This window comes from Gasterosteus aculeatus, chromosome X (assembly GCF_964276395.1).
Source record: "Gasterosteus aculeatus chromosome X, fGasAcu3.hap1.1, whole genome shotgun sequence".
Lineage (NCBI taxonomy): Eukaryota > Metazoa > Chordata > Actinopteri > Perciformes > Gasterosteidae > Gasterosteus > Gasterosteus aculeatus.
This window is the reverse complement of record NC_135698.1, coordinates 2,585,288-2,608,933: the sequence shown is the minus strand read 5'-3', so window position 1 is coordinate 2,608,933 and position 23,646 is coordinate 2,585,288. Positions and strand designations below refer to the sequence as shown.

Below are 23,646 nucleotides of genomic sequence, written 5' to 3'. Positions count from 1 at the left end.
GCACGCACACACACACACACACACACACACACACACACCGGAGGTGTACAGCAGAGAGTGGCGAAATCTAGGCTTAATACAATTGTGCGTTTGAGATTTACAGCACATTCTCAACTTGTTGTGATCCAGACGAGCGTAAACAATGAACACTGACCCTGTGCAGAGCCTCCTTGGTTCTTTCGGGGTTGCTGCGGTAACTCTGGGTGATGTCAGCCAGGCCGGACACATGCAGCAGAGTGAAGTTCCTACACGACACAGACACACAATATGTTATGTGTGTGTGTGTGCGTGTGTGTGTGCGCGTGCGTGTGTGTGTGCACATGCATGACCTCTCCAAGGCATCAGCCACATCCTGGAGACCTTTGGCGGTTACGTTGTTCCTGTCCCATGTCAAGGTCCTTGAAAGAGAGACAGAGGTCAGTTCAGCTGCATTAAGTCGGCTCCGGAGTCTCCGGCGGCGGCGGGGAACGTCAAGTCCACGCTGCTGAAGGTCGGCGGTGACACCTAGTGGCCAGCCGCGGCCTCACGTCCTAACGTCAACTGAGAGGAGAACCTGAATCGTGCCGGTTCTTGTGGACAAACGACTCGGGCTTATTAAAAGGTAATTGATCACTTAAGCGGATGAATGCTAGAACCGATTCTATTGTTCTTTATTTCTATATTCTTATCCAATAGAAATGAGCACATGTATTACAAGAATAAAACAAAGTGCTTTACTTCTAGCTGGATTGTTTGTGGAGAAAATTCTACCTCAGCCTGGTGTTCGTCATCAGGGCTTTGGCCAACATCTTGGCTCCAGTGTCTCCGATGTTGTTCCCACTGATGTCCACTTCGGTCAGAGCGGCGTGGCCGCCCAGAGCGCTCAGCAGGCCGTGCATGGCGCTCTTCAGCTTGGAGTCGCACATCGATAGAGACTGCAGGGGCTGCGCGCACACAAATCCACAAAGACACGTGGTCAGAGGCGGGCGGCAGAGCCCAAGAGGAAGGAAACGTTTGGATTGAAAAAAAAAACGAGCAAGTAAACTGATCACGCTGTGTCACTCACACATTCTTCGTCCTGAATGAGCTGAGCGATGCGGTGAACGACATCGGTGAGCGCTCTGGCGGACGGGAAGCGGGCGTGAAACAAAACGTGGTTTAGAAACAGAGACCGACCTACGGATCTGAGACACGAGAGTAGATGCTTGCAGTGAAGGTTTGGTTCCATTTGGACTCGGCTGTGGCTGATATGATGGAGGACATTCAAATAAAGGTGAGGGATGTATCCCTTTGTCTTGGGTTTCCTATTTCCTATTAATGTCACTACGTTGTAGCCGATAAGCTTTACTCACCTGCAGTCTCCCCAGAACTGTTCTGATGAAATAAAAAAAACATCTATGGCAAGAAATGTTTAAACACTTTTCTAAAAGTCCTGCTGTCTTCGCCCCCACAGTGTCCCTGATCTCTGCCTCTTTTTAAGAGCCTTTGTAGTAAAGATGTATCTGTTGGGACTACATATGGAATTCAGCGGCTAGACAGATGTTGTGCGACGGGCTGACGCCACGTTCCCCAGACCTGGACTTCACGGGAAAGTTCCTCCCCAGCGCGAGACGTCGAAGGGCGTGACACCGGCCGACGGACAGCACCAGAGTCACCATGTCCTTCTCGAAGCCTGCGGCGGACGGAGGGACAACGCGGAGGGTCAAAGGACTCGGGGGACAAAGGACTGGAGCTCGTGGGAGGTTGGAGTCGCAGGTCAATTGGAGGGGAAAGCGCAGCTCGCTGACCTGGAACTCGTTGTGTTCTCGTTTTGTGTGTTTAAACATGAACTGGACCGACGTCCTCAAACTAGGAGAGCAGATTAACTGCATGCACGTACACGTTTTTACTTTGAGAGTGTGTGTGTGTGATTTTGCGTACCGTTGTCAGAGAGATCCAGACTTCTGATAGACGTGGCTTCAGATATGTGCTCCTGTATCACCTGGGCCCCTGCGGAACGCAGCTTAACACACACACACACACACACACAAACACAGGCATACAGTAGATTGTCTACTGGAGCTGGAAAAAGACGTTTTTTTTTTTGCATTTGTGTGTGAACTCTACCTCACAGCTACTGAGGTCCAACTCCAGCCCGGACAGACGGGTGTTGGTGGCCAGACCCTGTAGTAATAACCTAGTTTGAAACAAAACACACAGGTCTACACACAGCGGACTCACCGTGAGCAATCCGGCTTCCTCTTGCACTATAACCAACCTTTTATAACTGCAGGAAGTGGCAGCAAAGTTACTGACAACAAACACCGTGCCGATTAACTAGAAGCTGAGCTACTTTTCTTTCTACCGTCGGACGTCATCAGCACAGGCAAAGACAAATAGTTAGTGTATTAAATAAAATATTTCTAGAGGAAAGTCTTGTTTTCGAACACGGCCTTATAACTGCACAAAATGAATATTTAAATTCCCTCACTTCTACTATATTATTGTGCAATTTCTATTGTGGTGCAGAACTAGCTTGGCGTGAAAGTCATTGTTCTACCAATAAAGCCGTAATGTGATGTGAATCGTAAAAGCGAGGAAAGACGTTCAACGTTTACTTCAAAAGGGAACACAACGTTACCGCAACACGGGAATAAACCCACCTGAGGGCTTGTGGAGGTAGTTTGGTTGCAGACAGGCCCACATATTGGAGCTCAGTGCTCTGACTGAAGAACTCCCGAATGCTCCTGGTTACCTTCTGCACCTTTCTGCACACAGACACACACACACACACACACACACACACGCACGCTTATAACAAGCCACAAAAACACAAACACCAGCTGACCTGATGAGGAACTCTAATGGGAAATATGGCCTGAAAAGCTGTGCAAAGACACACACATGAAAACAAGGACTCGTGTAATACGTGTGTCCATCGCCTGGATTGTGTTCTTAAATCGTGTTTCACCACTTTGTCGCGTTGTGGGACTGTGAAGTTATGCCATAGGATTAACAAGCCACCAGTGCATTGCTGAAGCCAGTGGACATTCTGCAGAAACAGAGAAGACTGCAGCAAAGCCCGAACTACAGCAATAGAGAGCTTTAGGTTTTGCTACAGAATAAACACGTTTGGATTTGAATTGAACGTTCTATCCTGCTTTATTTTGACTCAACACTCAGCGTTACTTTACGAATGACACAAATCCAACACACTGGTCCAGTTCTGCCACAATGCCGACTTGTCTGATGCAGAGAGGAACCACAGGGACTGAAGAGCGGCGCTGACCTGTGGCTGAAGGGGTTTCTGGCCGCGCTCAGTCGCTTCAGTTTGCAGCATCCGGCGGACAGGGACACAAATAACTGCAGCAGAAGGTTCACAAAAACACAATATGCACACAGTGACACGCGCGCGGCACCCATCGACTTTCAACATTTTGGTATTCGCGTGTCTCCCAGCGGATGGACAATGTTTCGCTGACGTTCGCCTACCGTGACAATAGTTCGGTTTCTTTTCACCTGCATTCCAATTCAGATAATTCAACACAGGAATGCTGTTTTTGTTTTGTTTCGCTCCCAATGGGCTGTGACCGAATGATTTATTATATTCATATTTATTATCTATTGAGCGCTTCCGTGTGAACTGACCGTGTCCAGAGGGCAGCTGGTTTCACTGAGGTCCAGATGAGACAGAGAGTTTGGACCGGATAAGAACCTAAAGAGAAACTGCAACACACACACACACACACAGTGTTTATACATGCTGCTTATGTGTAAGGTGTCCAGACATGCTGCACGGTTTAAACTGCTACTGAGAAGTCTGACGCAGATGTGAAATGTGTAAATCATGTTTTGCGTTAAACCAGCACTACAATGCAGTATTTACATTTAATATTATACAGATTTAGTTTTTTAAAATCATATTTATTGTTGCTATCCTCTCCAAAACGGTTTTGACGATGTTCACTGCCGTCACGTCGTCTCCTGCTAAACCGAACAACAAAAAGCGGCATCACGGGAATAATGTACTTGCCTTTTATATTGAATATTTATTGCTTGTCTTGATCAAAGCGGGTTTTATCACGCTGTTACTCTTATTGACATGTGCACTAAAGCATGTTTACGCACGGCTGCATGCATGACCTGTGCTCCGTTGCGTGCGGCAATATTTGCCTGCAGGACATCGAAGTATCTCTCATTTTATATTATCTACCTTTTCATGATCTCTGTAACTTCCCAGCAATAGTTACACTTCCGGATGTCAATGTGCAGTAAATGCAAGTACGCTATTCTTTGTAGGCAACACTATCTTGTACCCTATTTGACACGAGAAACACACACACACACACACACACACAGAGAGGCGGCGCACCGTTGCGTCTTCGGCGACCAGGATGCCGGGGTTACCCGACAGGTCCAGGTGGGTCAGAGATGCCGAGAACAGCCGAGTGGAGGACAACACCTGACTCAGGGAGCCGAGACCTGCAAGTGAACAGAGCACGCTCATGCACGGGACCGTGAATGGACTTTAAAATACGACGGTCACGCGTGTTGCTCGTGTTGTGCCAACATGACGCCGTCTACACGTTCACGTTGTGGATAAATAACACGATGTGAACGTTTTAGGATCAAGACTTCGGAGGTTGGGGTTCACGTTACGGTTGCTCTTTGTGCCTTTCTCATTTCCCCCCCCCAGCGTGTTCAGGTCCGCTCGTGCCCGTGTGCGGTTTCTGCAATGTGGTGTCCTGTACAGTGATGGGAACGCGAGTGCGTGTGCGTTCGTTTGAGTGTGTGCACCTTTAGCAGTCATCGACACCCGGGATAGAGAAAGCTCCTTGAGTCCTTCAGCCAGATTCTCCAACTCCCGACTGAGAGCGATGACCCCTGGGAATGAAAACGCCACACACGCCTGCTCATTTAGAATAGTTACCTGGTACGATACAGTGGCCATTTCTCTTGTTTGTTTAGACCATTTTAACAGCAAATACTTAGATTGTTCAGTGCAGGAAAGAGAGGCGGATTTAAAAACATCGATGCTGACTTAAGCTAAAAAGACATTTGCAAGATGCTGCAAGAAAAATAGGGCAAATGTTCTTACAGTTAAACCAACTTATCACCAACAAAGCAAAAGTGGCCACTCGGCTCAGGGTGGAACGTCACATCTATGTTCTAGACCTGCAGATTAAAAAGAGCACCTTTGTCTTCGATGGGATTGCCCGAGAGGTTGATGGATTGCAGGGCGGAGGAGTGGTGCTCCCGCAGCGCTGCTGCCACTTTGACCGCAAAGTCCCTGCAGCCGAACAACCAGGTTACTTCTCAATGATTCCCTGTGAACGGCTCTGATCTCTTGGATTAAATGTGTTTGTCCCTCGGACAACGTGCACGTGTAAAACACGAATGTGCTGCATGGCTACAGCACACACACACACACACACACACACACACACACTCACACTCTGAGTCCGCTGGCCTCCAGTGAAAGCTCCTGCAGACTGAGAGATCTGGACAGCAGGAAAATCAACACCTGCTGGATGTCGACTGACTGAAGGGGAGAAGAGACAGAGGCAGACGCCCTGAACACCTTTCACCCGTGGGAGCTAGAGATGCTTTAGCAGGTGGGATGAACTCCTCCTCCAGAGAACAGCTGCGGCTTTGAGAATTTAAGAGGAAACGCGTCCAGCTGGTTCCTCGTCAGGTTAGTGTTTCTGTGCTTTGATGCAAAACAAAGCTGCATTTTTCTAATACGGTCTGACTGAATAAAGCCGAATTCTCTCGCTGTGCCAAATGACCTTTAAAGACTATTTCTGTTACCTGGAACAAGTACTGTGGATTTTTTTTTTTTTTTACTTTTTGCATAAATTAAAGTATAAATTGCATAAAAAACACTTCTGAAACGGTTTCCATGAATAAGATTAAGGGCTCAACACAAAATAGAAGAGCTTACCAGTTTGAGGTCCTTGCAGGAGATCTTGGTAAACCACCGGTTGAAAGACAGAGCTGACACTGCTACGGCCAGGTCCCTGGGAGGAACGGAGGGGAACCTAAAGCCGCTTTTCCACTTGAAACTCACGCTCGGCACTTTTGGGTGTGAGCGGGTTAGCTCGGGTATTTTGAGGCGAGTTTGTACGTGTGCGGCTTTATTGTGGAAGGTCCAGTCGAATTGAAGAAAGCGATAAAAACGGCTGCAGTTCCCGGGTTGAAAAGCGGCCTGAAGGGCTGCAGAATCAACATTTTAACCACCATCTATGTCCTTTTGAAGAGTGCACCGGATGGACAACTGAAGCCGTTATCTATGCTGACAAAACCATTTTTCATTTCATAGATCACAGGTGTGTGTATATATATGTATATGTACGCTGTACGGTGTTACACCTGCTGTCGATGTGGCTGAAGTCCTGCAGGTTGAACTCTCTCCAGTTGTTGATGCAGTAGATGTTGTCAACATCCTGTGGAAACAGTTTAGCTTTGCGTCATTTTGGAAACACCACCGATCTCATTCAGTGCCAGTTGAGCGGCTGCGTGGCAAACGTTTAATGTTTAAACAAATGGCCTTCGACAGTGACGTCGTGTCTCACCCACTGGATCTCCTCCCTGACGGGCGTCCGGTTGAAGTCGCACAGAGCCGCGTAGGTGTCAGAGAATCCTCCTGAGGAACACATGCAGACGCTTTCCATCTGCACGTACAGCAGGCGTCACGCCACCAGGTGGTCAGGTACATACCACAGGGACCGGGCCAACTGTCCAGCTGCTCTTCTACCGCGCTCGTCAACGTGAGGAGCCTCTGCTGGATGTCTGCAGGACTCGTCCTCAGCAGATTTCTAGCAATCGAAGGACAAGAAATGCACTGCAACATATTGACGTATATTAAGCCACACAAGCAGCGGGGGGCTTTGAGCTGTGTCGGCACCCAGTGGCCTGACAGTCGATTCACAAGTGGACCCATTTTATTCAAGAAAAGCCATTGGACCACCAGCATGGACAGCAGAGACTACTTGCCAGGTGGGCCACTCATACGGCGACGGACATCATTATCGTCATTTGTAATACGAATGAGGCTGCTGAGAGGGAGTCACCTTGGAGAGGAATCAGGGAAGACCCTCTTAAGAGAGGCGGTCACGTGACTGACCATGGCCTCAAGATCCGCAACGTGCGACACACCGAAGGACAGAGTGAGTCCGTCGGCCTCCAACACGATCTGTAACATACACACGTGTGTTACCGCTGAACGGGGAAAACGGTAAAAACGTGAGCAATAACCAGCATTATTTTTGCTTTCCATCTTTATGGATTGATATATATATATATATATATATATATACACATATTATTATACATTTATATATACATTTATTCCACCTCCTTGATGAACCAAATGTTAGCTAGTTTGCGATATATATATATATATTATATTATTATATATATATATATATATATATAATATATAACAATATATATATATATTATTATTATACATTTATATATACATTTATTCCACCTCCTTGATGAACGAAATGTTAGCTAGTTTGCGATATATATATATATTTTATATTATATATTATATATATATATAATATATAACAATATATTTTATATTATATATATATATTATTATTATACATTTATATATACATTTATTCCACCTCCTTGATGAACAAAATGTTAGCTAGTTTGCAATATATATATATATATATATAGTATATATATAAAAATAAAATATAACAATATATTTATTATATATTATATATATATAATGCAACAGGCAACATAATGACAAGATCCTGGGACCTGCTTTGATTTTTTTGGGCTTTCCTGATCCCTCAAACTTCACTCCATCCAGTTAAGTTGTGAGGTTTCAGGCTTTTAATAGTTCAGCTAGTGGAAGAAACTGACATTCAATATCAAGGAAATGGAACAAATGCTTAAACGACCTTTACGATAAGCAAAAGAGCAAAGAGTACACGAATTAACACCATTAAAAATAATACATGTATAAATATTGCACCTCTGTGAGACTGTGGATGTTTATGGAGCGAATCTCCAAGAAGCTGAAAGTGCTCTCCACCTGCTCCACAAACAAGAGATTAGAAACGACGGGAGAAAATATCTGTCTACATTTTGGTGCCATTTGTCCCCCTCCCCCATTAAAATGAAGGCAGTTTTCTTTCGGTTTGTGCTGATAACTAAAATATTTGAACATTTTACAGCACACGACTACGTAAGAAATGTTGTGAGAAGAAAGTAGTTTCCATTAAGGAACATATGTGGCATAGCCGCCCCCCCCTCTTTGCGACGCCTCTGCAACCCCAAACTTACAATCCCTCATCTAGTGTCACACAGGACAACTCGAGACACTCGGAAAGAAAAAAACAAAACCCAGATAAACCAACCACACCGGCTGGAATAGCATCAGGGGCATCAGGGGCATCAGGGGTCCGTCCAGCCGCTGTTTGTAACTTTTTTTAACAGGTATTATGGGATGGACGGCATCCGATGAGGAACCTCGCGACTACTTATTTGCGTTAGGTGGGAAAACGAGGAATGAATTCAACAGGAAAGCACACGGCCTCCACCGGCCGTCCCTCCAGCAGGTGTGATTTACCCTGACAGGTGGCTTGCTCACGACCAGGTAACCTCTCCATAGACTCAGCACCTGGGACAGAGGCACACGTGACAAGACGTTACGGGACCAGCAGCTGCTTGCTGTCTTTGATGAATATTTATATTTCAGTAGATAGATTCTAGGTCCATGGAGCCTCCCTCGTTTTATACACATTTAACCCAGATGTGCGGCCTCCATTCCCCGGGAGCAGAGCTGCGTCCGTCACTCACCACGAACCGGCCGGCCGACCCCCCGCCTGCCGCAGCCGATTGGTTCAGGACGATGGGCAGCAGCACGCACACTCGGTGAGGCTTCAGCAGCTCGGACATCTGATCTGCTCACACAAACAAGCGCGGCAAGCTGAGGTGGTTCTGCCTGTGACTGCTGGTGGGAGCAGCGCTGTGGGGAACCTTTAAAGAAAACGCTTGTCTAATTTGTGGAAAGTCATGTGTCAATCGCCGATGGTCCCGTCCTCTTTCTTAAAGGCTCAGATATTTTCGAAACTTCAAAAATCGTCAGCGGGAAATCCATTCGTTTCAACGGCCTTGCGTCGATAAGTGGAGATTAAAGGAGCAACGCATAGAAAATCCAGTTCATCATTAAGTTCATGTGGAATGGATGAGAAGTCAGATTCAGAATCAATGTTCTGTAATATATAGAAACTAACTATTGTCCGTTCAAGTTCTTATCATGTTCTCCAGTTTGTGAGGAACAGAAAGTCGTTACTTTTTTGTCTATTTCTTTTTTAACCCTGGATCTCAGTTGCGTAGTTGTGCTTCAATGTGAACGAAAACTGAAGATAAACAAACGGCTATAAACTGCCAGATGTGCCCCAGTGTGCATTTATTTAAAGACGCATTTTAAATGTAGACATCGGGAACCGTGAAGCCACAGGGAACAAACGCGTGAATAAACGCCATTTCTTGAAATGAATGAAAACGGTATGTTGTACATGAGACAATAGAAGTGATCACATTAGGACATGTTCACACGGAGAAGGTCACCGAGCAAACCACTGAGTCACATCGTTACCATGGAAACGCGGCGGTTAGACCGACGCGTCATGTTCGACCTTTTGTAGCTGCAGACCTGAGTGAGTTACGTTGGATCCTAGAACGCGGCACCGATCGATGACAACCATCTATTGAACAGCTGGTTGAGGTTTGCGATTGTTAAAAACAAGCGACGGGTACGTTTGTTTTTTTTTGGCATTCAACATGTTTTTTTTATTTTCTCACGTTTAGACCTTCTGCCCGGAGACGGACTACAGGAGGACGTAGTCTCGCAATCCGACAGGAAGTCGGCATCGCCGGGTCACTTGGCAGAAATGCAACATGGGACTTTTCCTTGTGATTAATGGGGAGAAGAATCTCCGTGGCAAACAAACGTTTCCCATCCGTACACATGTTGTTAACAGCGAATCCTCTCAAGTCGTTTCCTTCAACAAACAAACATTCTCTTCATCTCGTCTTAACCACGAACCTTATTTCAGACAGAAAAAAAAAAACACGATGACCTCTTGACCGGAAGTGCAAAACAACGGCAAAAGAAGAATGTTTCTTAAAGTAATTCCCAGCGTCACAATGTTCAAATCACTTGAGCAGCATCACAGAGCACCGACACCATGGACGGCGCCGATGAGGCGGACTCACCTCGCTGGCTCTGGCCGACGGCGTACATCCTCAGGCGTGCAGCTGTGACCGTCTACTCCCCCCACCTGCGACACGCCTACGCTGACCGCAAACTGGTCTCGCGCCACATCATCAACACAAAGAGATAACGGGAGGGAAAGCGGCGCCAGTGCGTGTGTTAAGCTCTCGGAAAGAGGCCGGGTGCAGAGACCTGAGGAAGAGCTTCAGCAGCGGCGGCAGTCGACTCGCTTCCCGTGGACGCGCCGCTTCGCGCATCGCTCTTCAGGCCGCGCCCGCCCGCCCGCACACATCCTCTCCCGTTCTTGCTTAGCGTGCACACGTGTTGAACACACACACACAGACACACACAAACACACACACACATCCTGTTCCACAGTGAGACTCACTGAATGTAGCAAAGAAACTGATCTGATGCGTTTTATCAGGTTAAAAGTACGAGTCTTGGTGAATCATTGAAGAAGGGCCTCTGCCAGTGTGATAATAAACGCAGGTTTATTTTGGTGTTTATTCGCACCCGGCTGTGATGGAAGTGCAGGTTTGACACTAAAAGGCGGCGTGTTTGTGCACCGACACGCGAACAGCCAGAAGGAAACAAAACCAGACAAAACAACCAGAGACAAACGCTCACGATGGTGTGCGTGTGTGTGTGTGTGTGTCCCCCCTTTGCTGCCAAAGAGAGAAAAGGTGTTGAACGGTTCTTTGTGTGGGATTAACCGATGTTTTGAAGCCTTTCCACATTCGTTTGCTCTACTGACCTGGAAGAGAATTGAAATGAAGTAAGCGGCAGTCACTTGATATTGGGAGGATTTTATTTTTGGGTCAGCCGTACGGTCTCATCTTCCAACATGCAGACAAAAGGTTTCTCGCGTTCCTGCCTTCTAAACAGGGACGCCTCGAAAAACAATTCTGTCAAAAAAGGACCATGCGTTGTGTAAAACCAAAAGCAGGGCTGTTGTTCCGTCCTCCAGCAGAACAATGAGGACATTTTGGACGCCGTGCCTCACAGAATGAGCCGTCTGATTTCACGGAGACGGCCACCGGTGTCCGTGCTTCCCTTCTCATGGTGGACGTCTTACGTCTTCTTGCTACAGAGGTTAAGTGTCTCCATCTACCGACGACCACTTCTTGAAGCAGCCTGTGGTCAAACTCACAAAGCCAAGTGGCGGGATCGACTCATTTGATCAGCGTTGATTCTCTTGTAGATGACGAGAGGAAAGCCGTGGGCTAAAAACACTGAGAACGCCTCCCCGATAACGGTAAGTCACATATGAGGTTACAAGAAGGCGGGTCGGTGGTTCTTACAGACATCGTACTAGCTGAGCGTCACAGATTCAGCACGCGAGAGAGAACCGCGACGCTCCGCCAGGAAACCTTTCAACACGTGTTAGTGTATTTACCTGCAGGCCGTTAATGATCCCTTACGGATACATAAATGATGAAATGATCAGCTGACAATGAGCCAATCTGCTTTTATTGACTTTAGTGCAGCATGTACAGACTCGGACACGGCAGGAGGCGGAACCACAGCTCACGACAGGTGCATAAACTCATTTTTAAAAAAAAAAAGTACATTATCGGGTACGAAGGGGAGGAGGGGGAACGTCATCTTCCATCCGCCACGAATAAAAAGCACGCGAGTTGGTCCTTTGCAGGAGCCGACTGAGGGAAAGTGTCCATAGCTACTGGACCGCTCAGGGTTCATCGGAACGCATCTTCTGGTGTCCTTTTTCTCACTAATTAATCCCCCGTGTCAACTTCCCCCTCCGTGAGCGAACCGGCCGAGGAGGGAACGAAAAGAATATACGGAGTGGTGGTATCTCATTAGACATACTAGGTTTCATTAAAAACAAAACTACGTATGCATGTAGATGTATGTACATACACACACACGCATACATGTAAAAAGGTTTGGATCTGCGCATTAGCAAGAAGAGCAAGCGAGTCAGCGTGAATGTAGATCATCTATGGTCTCCTGCTGCGAGGTGTGTGTGTGCGAAGCACCGGCACAGGATGTGGCTTTGTGGTAGAAACGAGTAGCAAAATACACAACGATTCACTTAGAGGACTTTCAAACGGGAAAGAAGCATTTTAGAGCCGTCTGTCATTAGCGTGGACGACGTCTGTACGCGACGCAGGAGATGTCAGCGTGTGTTTGTGTGACACCCACAATCCTCAGTATGCAGTTGATGGACATGGATCTGAAGTGTGTGTGTGTGTGTGTGTGTAGAAATATTTACACGCGGCGTCGCTCGTTTTTCCCGCCGCCATCTTTTCGCAGCCACGTCAATGGGGGGGGGGGGCCATGTGGCGTCACGCGGCTGGTACGTGAAGACGGGGCCCTGGGTGTGGAAATGTTAGTGTGCGTCAGCCGGCTTTCACTCATTCACCGGTCCATCATACTGAGGATCATCTCCGGAGTCAGGTCTCCGTTGGCAGCTGCCGCTGCGCTGGCCGTGTCCTCGTTGACGGGCAGCTCGACAGTCTCCGCCCCCTCCGCCGCCGGGGCCGCTCCCTGCTCGGCGGGCGTCGCTTCGGGCGCCTGGCTGTCCTCCTTCTTCACCGTGATGTTCTCCACTGCGCCGGTGCTCTCATCCTCCAGCTGGACGAGAGCAGCGGCTGCAAAGCACAAGAGAGCGACGCTCAAGGGTTACGGCTACAAACACATGGGCCTCATAAGTTACTGGAGACAGTCGCCGTTTGCATTTACAGTCAAATATTAAGATTCAATAAAGTAACACTTGAACACCATTAACCAGGGAAAAAAACCTGGATAGCATCTCCAGTTAGTCTGGTAATAGAAATAGGTTTGCCTACAATTAGGCCTGAGATTAGGCAATCCAGTAACGCTGAGAAATGATTTCATCGTGCGTTTATTTTCTTAATAAAAGCCGTATTGTTTCTTTTAAATGGACATTTTTCATTTAAAATCTCTACCTGATAACATTACCTTAAAATAAAAGAGTGGAAAAAATGTATTATTGAATTTAATCCAGTTAAATCTTGGCCCAGCACCAATTTGAAATGAATTCCTGTTCCTAAACTAAAGGACCTGTGAAAAAGAGGCCAGAAACATGACGTGTTCTCACCAGAAGCCGCTGCCTTGGCGGCCACCCTGGCGGATCTGCTCGGTGTGGGAGGCGGCTTGGGAGCGTTCTTTGGGGGACGGCCTCGTTTCCTCTTGACAGGTGGCTCGTCAGGAGCTGGTACTGGGATGGCAGCGGGGGCCTGGTCCAGTTCCATGCTTTCTGGCTCCTCCTCTTCTTCTTCTTGCAGCAGTGAGGTCTCTTCCTCGCCAACACCTTCTCCGTCCTCTTCCTCCTCCTCCTCATCCTCCTCCTCTTCTTCTTCATCCAACTCAGCATTATCGTCCTCTGCATCAAAGGGAAACAACGCAGAGACATCAGATATAAAGTGATCAGACCCGAGTAAACAACGTCTTGCCCATCACTGCATACGATGCGAAACCCTTACCGCTGTCTTCTTCATCTCTCCTGCTCCTCATCTTCCTCTTCCTCCCTCGCCTTCCTTTCTTCGGGGCTGGGGCTCCGTTCTCGGCATCCTCCACCTCACCATTGCAGTTCTCGGAGTGGCGAACCATGGTGTTCTGCAGGAGCACACCGTTAACAGTCAGCGGTAGCTCTGATTAACTAGCTACTGGTTAGCGCCAACAGTTTGTGCGCGATGGGCAGGAAGAGTGTCGTCACCCTGCGAGTGAAGGTCTTGCTACACTTGGGGCAGACGAAGGCCGTGGGGATGAAGTTGGGGTCATGGTAGCGTTTGAAGTGCATGTCCAGCAACTGCTTCTGCCGGAAGGTCTTCTCACACTGGCTGCAGGCGTACGGCTTCTCCCCGGTGTGCGTTCGCCGATGCATGACCATGTGGCGCTCCTGGACGCAGCAGCACGCGAGACACAGTTACACAAAGCAAGCGTTACACAGTTCTTCCGGAGCGATTGGAGCGCCGAGGCTAAAGCCTTTCGTTTTGCTGAAAATATTTGGGATTGATGCAGAAGATTTATTGTGAGATGAGACAAAGGGAAACATGGTGCCGTGGGGATGCTTCTCTTCAGCATCTACAGAGGAACTATGAGGGGAGGATGGACGGAGCCAAATACAGAGCAAACCTTGAAGACCTGCTCTATAGGAAAGGTCATCTTAAATGACTTCTTAGGTGTGGAGAAGGGAGGTTCCAGCATGTGTTAGCTGGTTTATTACAGCGGTATGAAAACAAAATGAACAATAAAAGCACATTTTTGATCCGAGTTGAAAGATGTTCCCTTGCAATGATTGATTGATCGCGCGAACATTGAACGTGTGATCACAGTGAAAACGTTTAACATCTACCAGCCAACCTAAACAGAGACGGCCTATTTACAGTCGTCCCGAGAGGCTTCTTTCTATCTACTTTCCCCGTAAAGATCTTTGAACGCAGCCTAAAAATGTAAACATTTCAAATTAAATAGATAAACGGACGATAATGATTTTCATCGTTTCAGTGCTGCGGACTTGTTCAAGCGATTCCTGACATTCAAACGTAGTTCCTCATTTGCCCCCAAGCACGGCGACCCAACCGGTCCCTTCCTGAAGAGGTCTCAGGGAACACACCTGGCGGCAGCAGTAGTCGCACATGTCACATTTGAACCTCTTCTCGTTCTTATGGGACTTCTGGTGCTGGATCAGGGCGTAGCGCTCATGGAAAACGGCGTCGCAGTAACGACACTTCTTTCCGGTCTCGATGAAGGAGTGCTGCTTACGAAGGTGGACTCCTTGAGGAGCGCACGGATAGCAAAAGAAGGCACATCAAGGGAATGAACCATCGCTTGTCCACTGGATTTACAGTGTGTGTGTGTGTGTTACCCAAGTCACTCTTGCGTGCGATGACCGTGTCACAGTGTGGGCAGTGGAATTTTGCCACGTTTTCCGTGTGTTTCTGCAGAATGTGCATCTTCATGGTTCCACTCTGGGTGAATCGGGCGTGGCAGATGTAGCACTCGTAAGGTTTCTCTCCTGAATGAGTTGAGTCGGATCAATATTTAGGTTAAGAACTTTTATAATTTAACAGGAGATTCAAAAGAAGGCTAAAATGTAACAATGTTCAAGAGGCAAGTTACACATTTTATTGATTACCCCAAAAGTATAGATTTAAACAATCTGGTTTATATCAGTACATGCTTTAAATGAACGAGGTAAAAGAGGTCAAATGAGCCCCCATCTCTTTAATTGGAACGCGATGTTTAGTCAAAAAAAAACAACCTTAAAAACGTGTTAATCCTCAACTGCTTTAAAAGTGGAGAAGAGAAGAAAAGGCATCGATTTTACCTGAGTGTGTTCTCATGTGTCTCTTCAGCTTGTACGTGTCTCTGCTGGCATAACTGCAAAGGCTGCACTGGAATGGACGTTCCCCAGTGTGGGAGCGGATGTGACGCTTTAGTTTGCTCACCTGCACAACATCCACACACACACACAAGCGCATACATTTAATATTTTAAACCTTCATTTGCAATGCACAGCGTGCGGTCTGTCATCCAGCGCCGCCGTTTTGCACCAGCGCAGGAACTGATGTATTGTACAAACAAGTGTCCTGTTAGTGAACGCTCTCATTAACTCCAGTTCCCGCTAATATTAAGTGGCACATTGTGCAGATGGGACAATCGTGTAGCAAATGTCCAACATTACGCTTTAAAAAACCTCCCACCAACAGACAGAAGCCTGGTTTACCTCCACACTGGCGTAGTCACACATGGAGCATTTGAAGGGTTTCTCGTGCGTGTGTTTGTAGCGACGATGGCGGACCAACTCGCCGCTGGTCACAAACGCCATATCGCAGTCCGTGCACTTGTGCGGACGAGTTCCTGCATGCGTAAAAACACAAGGACAAGAGTCGGGCGGCCGTTGCTGCATGACTTGGTTTCCTCTGATTCTATGAAGACGCGCGGTGGCGTATACCAGTGTGCGTGTTGAGATGGTTCCTCAGCAGGGTCACCGTCCTGAAGGCTCTTCCACACAGGTGACATTTGTGAGGTCTCTCGTCCGTGTGGCTCTTCATGTGTCGGTCCAGGTTGGAGCGCCGAGGGCACGTGTAGCTACACAGCTCACACTGGAACGTCTTCTTCACGCCTGACGCACGTCGTTCATGGAATTACTGCGTTAGAATCTGGCTTTGGAATGTTTTACACAACACTCGCAAGGTGGGCATATAATGCAGCGACCCTCGCCTCAGTTATGGTGATATGTAGAGACGGAATTGACTCCCTAAACATTATCATTATCCAAAAATAAGTAATTAAGCGTGTTAAATATGTTGACCTATTAATCATTACAAAAATGTCACTTGGATTCTGCAGAGCGCGGTGTCTCACCTTTCTTCTTGATCTTGGTAGGTTTGGGTGGCTTCATGTTGCCCACCACTTTCTCAGCATTGACCTCAGACAAGAGGCCCTCCTGCTGCTCCTCCTCAAAGTCGTAGACACTGACATCCATGTCTTTATCTCCTTCACCGTAACGCAGACGGCTCTTCTTGCCCTGGACAAACAAGCGAGCCGTCAGACCTTCTTAATCTTAAGCAGAGAGTTAAAGCAAAGCAGAGAAGGGTCTCACGCCCTTCCCCCCCCCCCCCCCCCCCCCCCCCATAACAAAGGGACTGACACCACACAGCGATCTTGCCTTCTTGGGCTTTTTGAATGCGCCGTGTGGGGGCTGATAGTCCGGGTCTTTGGCCCAACTCGCGTCGTCGTTCTGAGGATGAATAGGTTCCTCCACTTCATCCAGCAGCTGGTTCCCCACCTCCTCATCTTCTTCTTCCTCCTCTTCAGGGTGTGCTTCTCCTTCGTCCTCCTGCTCCACTGTCTCCACCTCCCCATTAGCTCCCACCTTAACCACCTACCCAGGGCATTCAAATAAGAGCAAACAAGGTACAGTTAAGAGAACATTTTGTCATGCATGTGTGCGGGAAGAATCAAACATTCTTTAAATAAATAAATGAATAAAAGGAGCTTGTTGATCCGACCTGTGAGCAAATCAAGCCACCACCTCTGGCTCAAAAGAAAAAAATCCACGCACCCAATCGAAAAATGGAAGATAGATTAGCTTGGGGTGGGGGAAGATGAAAAGAGAACCACCCGCATTTTTTGCAAGGCACCCGAGGGACTCGAACTGCCAACGTTGTTGTCAACCAGCACTGCGAATTCTACTGCAGACTTTATCGAGGGGAAGAAATACGCGTCCTTTCGTCACCAGACGACCGAGCAACATACCATCGCCATACCAATAGCTAACGTGGGCTAGCTCTTATTAGCTATTTGACTAACGTTAGCTACGAAGGCTTGCTAGCTAGCTAACGCTAGCTAACCAGGCTTATATTGGTTAAAAAAAAATCTAAAGAAACACATAACACAATCTGTAGACTACTGCCTAGTGGTCTTATTTCTGCCATTTGATGACAAATGCATATACAGGGAGCCCAAATAAGTATATTTATTATGCTTTATTAACGCTCACAGACTCCCAAAACGCCCCCATGTTCACACTTATTCATTAAATTATTGCCATCAGTACAAGTTAAGTAAATGTATACACCACATACAAGTGCTACGAGATGAATTTAAAATGGCACAAAAACAGTACAACACACAAATATATTTATCAACAATAACCAATATGGAACAAAGCACAAATGATATAGATGACACATTAAAAATAATGAATGGTGCAAAAAAGGCGAGTAAATAACGACGTGTCTTTAGTCTTGCTAACTGCTTCACTGCTGCTGTTAGCGAGCTAACGCTAGCTTGTTCAGCTGGATGAAACGAAATGCAAGTGTAGTCCACCTAACGTTTACTTGGGAGTGGGTCCGTTTGTTCACCTGAAAGCCTTCTGGCAGCGGCAGCGTGTGGCAGATAACCGGGTCCCCGTCCTTTGGCATGGCAGTGGTGTCTACAAAGGTGCCTTGCTGCAGGGCCTCCACGGTAGTGGCAGAGACCGGCACCTGGACCAGCTGAAGCTCCCCAAGACCCAGAGCAGCCTGTTCCTCCATGTTCACCACCTGAGAACAAGGGGACCGGAGGTCAGCACACACGCCACACAACCATCCAAATGAGAACTGAACGGAGGACGCGGTCACAGAAAATGGCTTTAGAGGAGCACCCACCTGAAGTGTGATGATTTGAGTCTGGTCCACTGTGGTTACGGTGGCTTGGTGGGCGGCACCCGCCACCCCACCGACAACACCGAGTGTCGCTGATGATCCCCCCACTGCAGAATCTATGACCTGCAAAATACACTACGCCTTAATGAGCTGTAAGGGACATAAGGACTCCACAGTTTGAGCAATCATTCAATAAGTCTATAACCGTCGATATGTCACATCTAACACAAAGCTCCTGCCAATCAGCTTACCTCAGTCTTCATCTGCAACAGGGTGGGATCCAGTGAGTCCATAACCATCATTTCGACACTTGCCCCACCATCCACACCAACCCCCACCGCTGCTGCTTCCATCAGCTGGTGCTGGGCTGCTGCTTCCATTCCGTCCCCGTGACCTGAAACATTGGTGGGAATAACACATTCAACCAAATGGTCCAGAAGAATTGCTTCAACTAAACACTAAAAATGGACTACTCAATGCAGTTTTTTAATGTGGGACGGTTTCATGTGAAATTGAGAGTGAACCTTGTTCCAGGACGACTCCTCCGTGTCCCTCCATCACGCCCCCGGCTTCTGCAGCTTGCTGGAGGAGGTCAGCCACCATGTCCTGACTGTGAACAGCCTGGATCGAGGGGAAGTCTTTGGGCGGGACCTCCACGCCCCCTGCACCCTCCGTTGGCCCGCTGTCCATGATGGGTAGGAACTGAGACATGTGGAAACAAAAACATTACCTCCCGGACAAGACACGTTTGCTCTATAACAGCAGTGAAAAGTCTCACACCACGACAGAATAAGCACATTTACCCTACAACTCATCATGAAATAGATTCCTTAAATACAGGGCTGCAGAGACACCTTCAGACGCTAGCACGACACTGTAAAACACGGGTAACCACACCGTCTCCGCTCGCGAGCTACTTCTCAACCCAAATAAACAGCAATAAAAAAGTAATTACTGGTCGACAGTAATGCTGCGGAGGGTGGTAACAGCCCTTCTGTTGTTAACACTACTAGTGTTACCTGGAATAACAAGGATAAATTCTCTGCTTTCATGGTTTCCGTAGGCCGGACTGCAGCGTTGTGATACGGCTGCTCTGCCTTTTGCTTGCTGCTGAACCAAAGACCTGCTCTGCTACCTGACTGTCCCTGTCCACCTGATGGGGAGGGGAGGGAAACGTTACACAGCTGCACTGATGAAATCTCTTAAATGCGTCCCAGTTCCCCCCCCCCCCCACCACAAGATGTGCATGAAGAAACAACACAAGGAGAGAAGAAACAGGAGACGTCCTTTCATCTCGGTAAGTGGAGTGACATCTGTTTGTTGAGACAGCTTATCATCAGCTGAGGGGACTTTTGACATTTGGTGTCTGTTCACATGCGAACTGTTTACTACTAATAAAGATAAAATAATCCAGTTATTAGCCAGTTACCTGGTTGAAAAACAGCATTGACGTCTTGATCTGTTGCTTTGAGTGTTGTATTGTATTGTTACAATTGTGTTGTTCTATCAGCGGAATTATTCGCATTTGTGTCTGAATTCCTTAAAATAATCCAGAACGGGATTGTAGCATACTGGAAGTATTTGACGATGCTCTATGTTTCTAGGCAAATAGAAATAATAGAATTAATCAAATCAGCCTTGTGTGCCTGAATGGAAATGAGGACAAATTACATAAATGGGGTTTTGTCTCGTTATTATGGGAAATAGCAGATCACAAAAAAAAACTTGTGCATTTCCGCTCATGGCTCCATCCTCGTCCTCTGAGCAGAAATAAGAGCTTTTAACGCTGTTAAATTGAAAGCACAAAAAGACTCCTGGTTCTGGGAGAGCGAGGAAGACGAGAGACGTTAGATGAAGCGACTTCAACAGCCCACGCACCTCTGACCATGTCAGCGGTTCTGTTTGGGACACTTCTGTCCCGTCTGTGGGACGGACAGATACATTAACTCAGTCATTGAGTGCTTCCACAACCACGACAGCTGCTCTCCACTCTTTTTATTCGTCCAATCTCAGCAGATGCAAACGCATAAATTCCTAAAAAATCGTACTTGCAATAGAGAGCACGGTTAGGTTTGTGTTTATTGGTCACATGGACACATTTTTTGAAAAGCTTTTTACAAGAATCTTTAAGGCAGAGGGGTTTTATTTGTCTGTGGTTCTTGCAAATATTTATTTGTAACCAGCGGTCTAGTCATTTCTCAAAAAATGTCACATGCCCCCTGGTTTTTAGATCAGAAAAAAAAACTTTTGGCCCCACAATTGTTCTGTCAAGATTGTGTACAGCGAAAATCCAACGGTTTGACCACAACTGCCTCTTTTGTCATTATAAATGCGACATACAAAGAGAGGACATTACATCATGTTGGATAATGTGGCTGCAACAATCGCAGTATACGATAACTGTACACAAACGACGTGGTTAATGTGAACTGTATTATCATTACAAGGCCATGTTGTTCAGCACAACGCGGGCTTGTTTGCAGGCTTCCGCGTCCACTCTCTCTAAAGGCCGTCATCGGATGCCCAGCGGCACATTTAAGGCAGTGGCCCGGGGCAGCTGTCGCATTCACGCGGCAGTATTTTTGTAGCTCTCCAAGCCGAATCGTAGAGGGAGCTCTCTGCCATTTATATACATCTGTGGCTACGATGCTCACGGTGGGCTTAGAATAGACAAGCGGGCGGCGGACGCAACAGCAACTGCCAACCCCGGCGACCGCGGCGCCGTCGCGGGCAAGGGAAGCCGGCGATATGCAACATTTCACGATGGAAGAGGACTTATTTCGGGGTGGGTGGGTGGAGGGAGGGAGGGAAGGGGGGGATAAACGCATCGTGTGTGTCCGCTCCTCGGGGATCGGTGGCCGCCGGTCAATCTTTCACTCGAATGCCTCGTCATTCTCTTGTCCGAGCGGCCCCCGGCTCCGCGTCGCCGGCGGGCCAGCGATGTAAAAAAAAAAAAAAAAAACACGCGTAACGACGGAGGCGAATGTGACCGGCTTAGCTGTGCGATGCGGCACATCGAGGTTTTCGCGTGGTTGCTTTTGGGGAACTTTAAGGGTTCTTGGGTGGAGGAAGGGCCTAGTTATCTTCTGAGAAGACTAGCTAGCTGACGCTAGCCGTTGGCTAACGCTAGCTGTTGGCTAACGCTAGCTGTTGGCTAACGCGGGCCGTTGGCTAACGCTAGCTGTTGGCTAACGCGAGTAGCTACGCTTCACGTTATTTGCTTACAGTTTAAGTTGAGTAACGCTAAATAACGCGTGCGCCAATAGCGATATCCCCTCTGTGTTTAGTCTTCAATGTCAATGTTTGCCTTAAACCCGCCGTGCGTCAGCTCCCCCCGTACACGCTAGCGTTAGCTAAGGGCGCTGACTTAAACCCCGCCAGTTCCCCATGTTGTCAAGCCTGTAAAGACGGGAAACAAAGAAGCGAGAAAATGGACGCCTGGCCTAAAGACGCCAAAACCAAACCGAAGTACGCTTAAGTGATCATCGCCGACATTCTGGGAGATGCGTGCGAACTAAAGCGGGTCGAGTGCACATTTATCGTCGCTCGGGTCATTTAAACGTATTTTGACGGGGTTTTCGATAACGATAGAGGGAGACAAACACTCTCTCCCGACGAAGCTGCCCGGAACCCAGAGCCCCATCGTGACACCTAGAGGCCGATTAAAGATCCTGCAAACTCCCCCCCTTAACAGAAAAAGTACTCTCACTTTACCTCTTTTCCTGTGCGTTTCTGTCCTCGTTCAACTCGAGCGAAAGCGGGGGGAGGGGGACGGGGTTCCTGCGCCGCAAAGTTTAACGCGCCCGCGGGAAACGCGGGCTTCTTCGCAGTTTGTTTTAATCCTTCTCCCGCGTTAGCAGAGTAGCCTCTGCCACAAAATGGCAGTTGGGCTCCAGTGCGCGTGTGCGGCCGCTGGGGGGTGGTGTCGAAGCCGCTGCAGGCACCCTGATTGGCCAGGAGGGGCGCCTCGTTGGAACGCGTTGCATCCCCGTTCATTACGCTCTTTGTGGGTCGACGACTCTTCTTCCAGGGACGTGGATGCAGACATGTGGAGGTGTTTATTGGAATAAAGAAAGAAAAAAAAAAACTGTCAACTTTATGAAATATTAATTCATTTAATTTAAAATAATAATTTTATATTATCAATTATTATAATAATTTGATGCACATTGTGTTATCACACAATGTGTTCTCTGTTCTGTTTAATATTTAAATATTTTTAATCAGGAAAAATGTATTGCCAAAATATGTCATACATACAAGGAATTTGTCTTGGCGGTTGGTGCGTGACAGTAGACAGTGTAACAATAGACAAAAAGACAGCAGTGCACAAGTAATAAAATAAAATGAAATGCTATGGGTTAGTAGAATAAGGCTATGGGTTAGTATAAAATAAGAGAATAAAGTGTTAAAGTGTTAAAGTTAAAGTGACATGCCACCGGTCACTCTCTTTCATACTGCACATGTCATTGTGCAGTATGAAAGTCTGTCATTTTTCACTCATCACTTGTTCGCTAGTGCACTTTATTTTTTAATATTTTTTAACTTTATTCTCTTATTTTATACTAACCCATAGCATTAGCATTTCATTGTATTTCATTTTATTTTGATATTATTCTGTTTCCTGATTCCTGAATAATAACATTTTTTTACAGCTGTGGTCTCATCACAGGCAAAGGGCAATTAGTCAGTTTATTAAGGCAAGCGATTCCCAAAGTGTGGGCCCGCGAGAGGTAATTTACAATAAATAAATAAAATGCTTTTATTATTTTATTTATTGAAATTAATATAAAAAACAATGTCAAATGGTGCACCCTCTTGTAGTTTTAAAGTAAATATATATGAGCTCTGGAGAAAATGGTACAAAACATACATTGTCGGTTAACACATTTTTAATCAGTTAAATTCTTAAGGTCATTTAATCATCCCCAGTTTATGCTTTGATCAGAGTTGTGATTAAAGGTTTGGGTCGGCCGCAGAAGATTTTCAGATTTCAAATTGGGCCGCGGCGTTCTCGAGTTTGGGAGCCGCTGATTGAGGCCATTTGAACGTGTTTGTGTACAATCAACAAAGCAAACAAAGCAAATGGCGCGTGAGGCATTTTTTTTAAAGACATTTTAATACGTTGTATATATCTGAAACCAAAATGCTTTTTAGAAAATACAAAATACAAATTCCACTTCCGATCCTGTACAATTGATTTCATTTGTGGGGGGAAATATAAAGTGTGCTGCATTGTTGTTTTGTCAATTCTCCATTCTTAAATAAAGTATATCATCTATTTTTTTGCATCTG

The 23,646-nt window shown here is 46.9% G+C and overlaps 2 protein-coding genes and 1 long non-coding RNA gene across 14 annotated transcripts in view; 1 reads left to right on the top strand and 2 right to left on the bottom strand.

The window, feature by feature from the left end:
* Positions 1-10,537, bottom strand: part of LOC120809682 (uncharacterized) — a 30,488-nt gene extending 19,951 nt beyond the window's left edge. For 5 of the 8 annotated variants that reach the window (XM_078082330.1, XM_078082332.1, XM_040163676.2 and 2 more), the window contains exons 1-23: positions 10,210-10,537; positions 8,788-8,891; positions 8,558-8,608; positions 7,961-8,020; positions 7,032-7,153; positions 6,679-6,776; positions 6,534-6,604; positions 6,331-6,404; positions 5,903-5,978; positions 5,412-5,500; positions 5,154-5,248; positions 4,756-4,842; positions 4,331-4,440; positions 3,607-3,684; positions 3,248-3,321; positions 2,622-2,726; positions 2,086-2,155; positions 1,900-1,981; positions 1,555-1,651; positions 1,046-1,100; positions 751-923; positions 330-398; positions 155-245 (exon numbers count right to left, since the gene is read on the bottom strand). In XM_078082330.1, the coding sequence (XP_077938456.1) occupies positions 155-245; positions 330-398; positions 751-923; positions 1,046-1,100; positions 1,555-1,651; positions 1,900-1,981; positions 2,086-2,155; positions 2,622-2,726; positions 3,248-3,321; positions 3,607-3,684; positions 4,331-4,440; positions 4,756-4,842; positions 5,154-5,248; positions 5,412-5,500; positions 5,903-5,978; positions 6,331-6,404; positions 6,534-6,604; positions 6,679-6,776; positions 7,032-7,153; positions 7,961-8,020; positions 8,558-8,608; positions 8,788-8,891; positions 10,210-10,237 (1,959 nt within the window). In that variant the 5' untranslated portion in view covers positions 10,238-10,537. The other 3 variants (XM_078082333.1, XM_078082335.1, XM_078082336.1) reach the window with 3 other exon arrangements.
* Positions 1,048-3,101, top strand: LOC120809684 (uncharacterized). Its single transcript, XR_005710124.2, has 2 exons — positions 1,048-1,252; positions 1,433-3,101. It is a non-coding gene; the product is annotated as an uncharacterized LOC120809684 (long non-coding RNA).
* Positions 10,538-11,000: 463 nt separating the features above from the next.
* LOC144382947 (transcriptional repressor CTCF-like) lies at positions 11,001-23,627 on the bottom strand. 5 transcript variants are annotated; one of them, XM_078082345.1, is made up of 17 exons: positions 22,066-22,254; positions 19,371-19,504; positions 18,876-19,053; positions 18,603-18,745; positions 18,355-18,474; positions 18,070-18,249; positions 16,872-17,087; positions 16,568-16,730; positions 16,155-16,325; positions 15,927-16,060; positions 15,528-15,648; positions 15,066-15,215; positions 14,814-14,974; positions 13,914-14,096; positions 13,681-13,813; positions 13,296-13,580; positions 11,001-12,825 (listed from the first exon to the last, which is right to left on the bottom strand). In XM_078082345.1, the coding sequence occupies exons 2-17, from the start codon at positions 19,401-19,403 to the stop codon at positions 12,593-12,595; spliced, it is 2,604 nt and encodes an 867-aa protein (XP_077938471.1). In that variant the 5' UTR covers positions 19,404-19,504; positions 22,066-22,254; the 3' UTR covers positions 11,001-12,592. The 5 variants fall into 5 exon arrangements, with proteins under 5 accessions (XP_077938471.1, XP_077938472.1, XP_077938469.1 ...); XM_078082346.1 differs by lacking the exon at positions 22,066-22,254 and adding an exon at positions 19,781-21,295; XM_078082343.1 differs by lacking the exon at positions 22,066-22,254 and adding an exon at positions 20,230-20,357.
* Positions 23,628-23,646: the final 19 nt, after the last annotated feature.

What these genes read in the sequence shown, in the direction of transcription:
- LOC144382947 (XM_078082342.1), bottom strand. Translation starts at nt 22,347, where the DNA reads ATGAACGGGGATGCAACGCGTTCCAACGAGGCGCCCCTCCTGGCCAAT. An exon ending in AGAAACGCACAGGAAAAGAG is followed by an intron (nt 19,054 to 22,065) that starts GTAAAGTGAGAG and finishes CACATGTCTCAG; the next exon opens with TTCCTACCCATCATGGACAG. An exon ending in CGCCAAGGCAGCGGCTTCTG is followed by an intron (nt 12,826 to 13,295) that starts GTGAGAACACGT and finishes TGTGCTTTGCAG; the next exon opens with CCGCTGCTCTCGTCCAGCTG.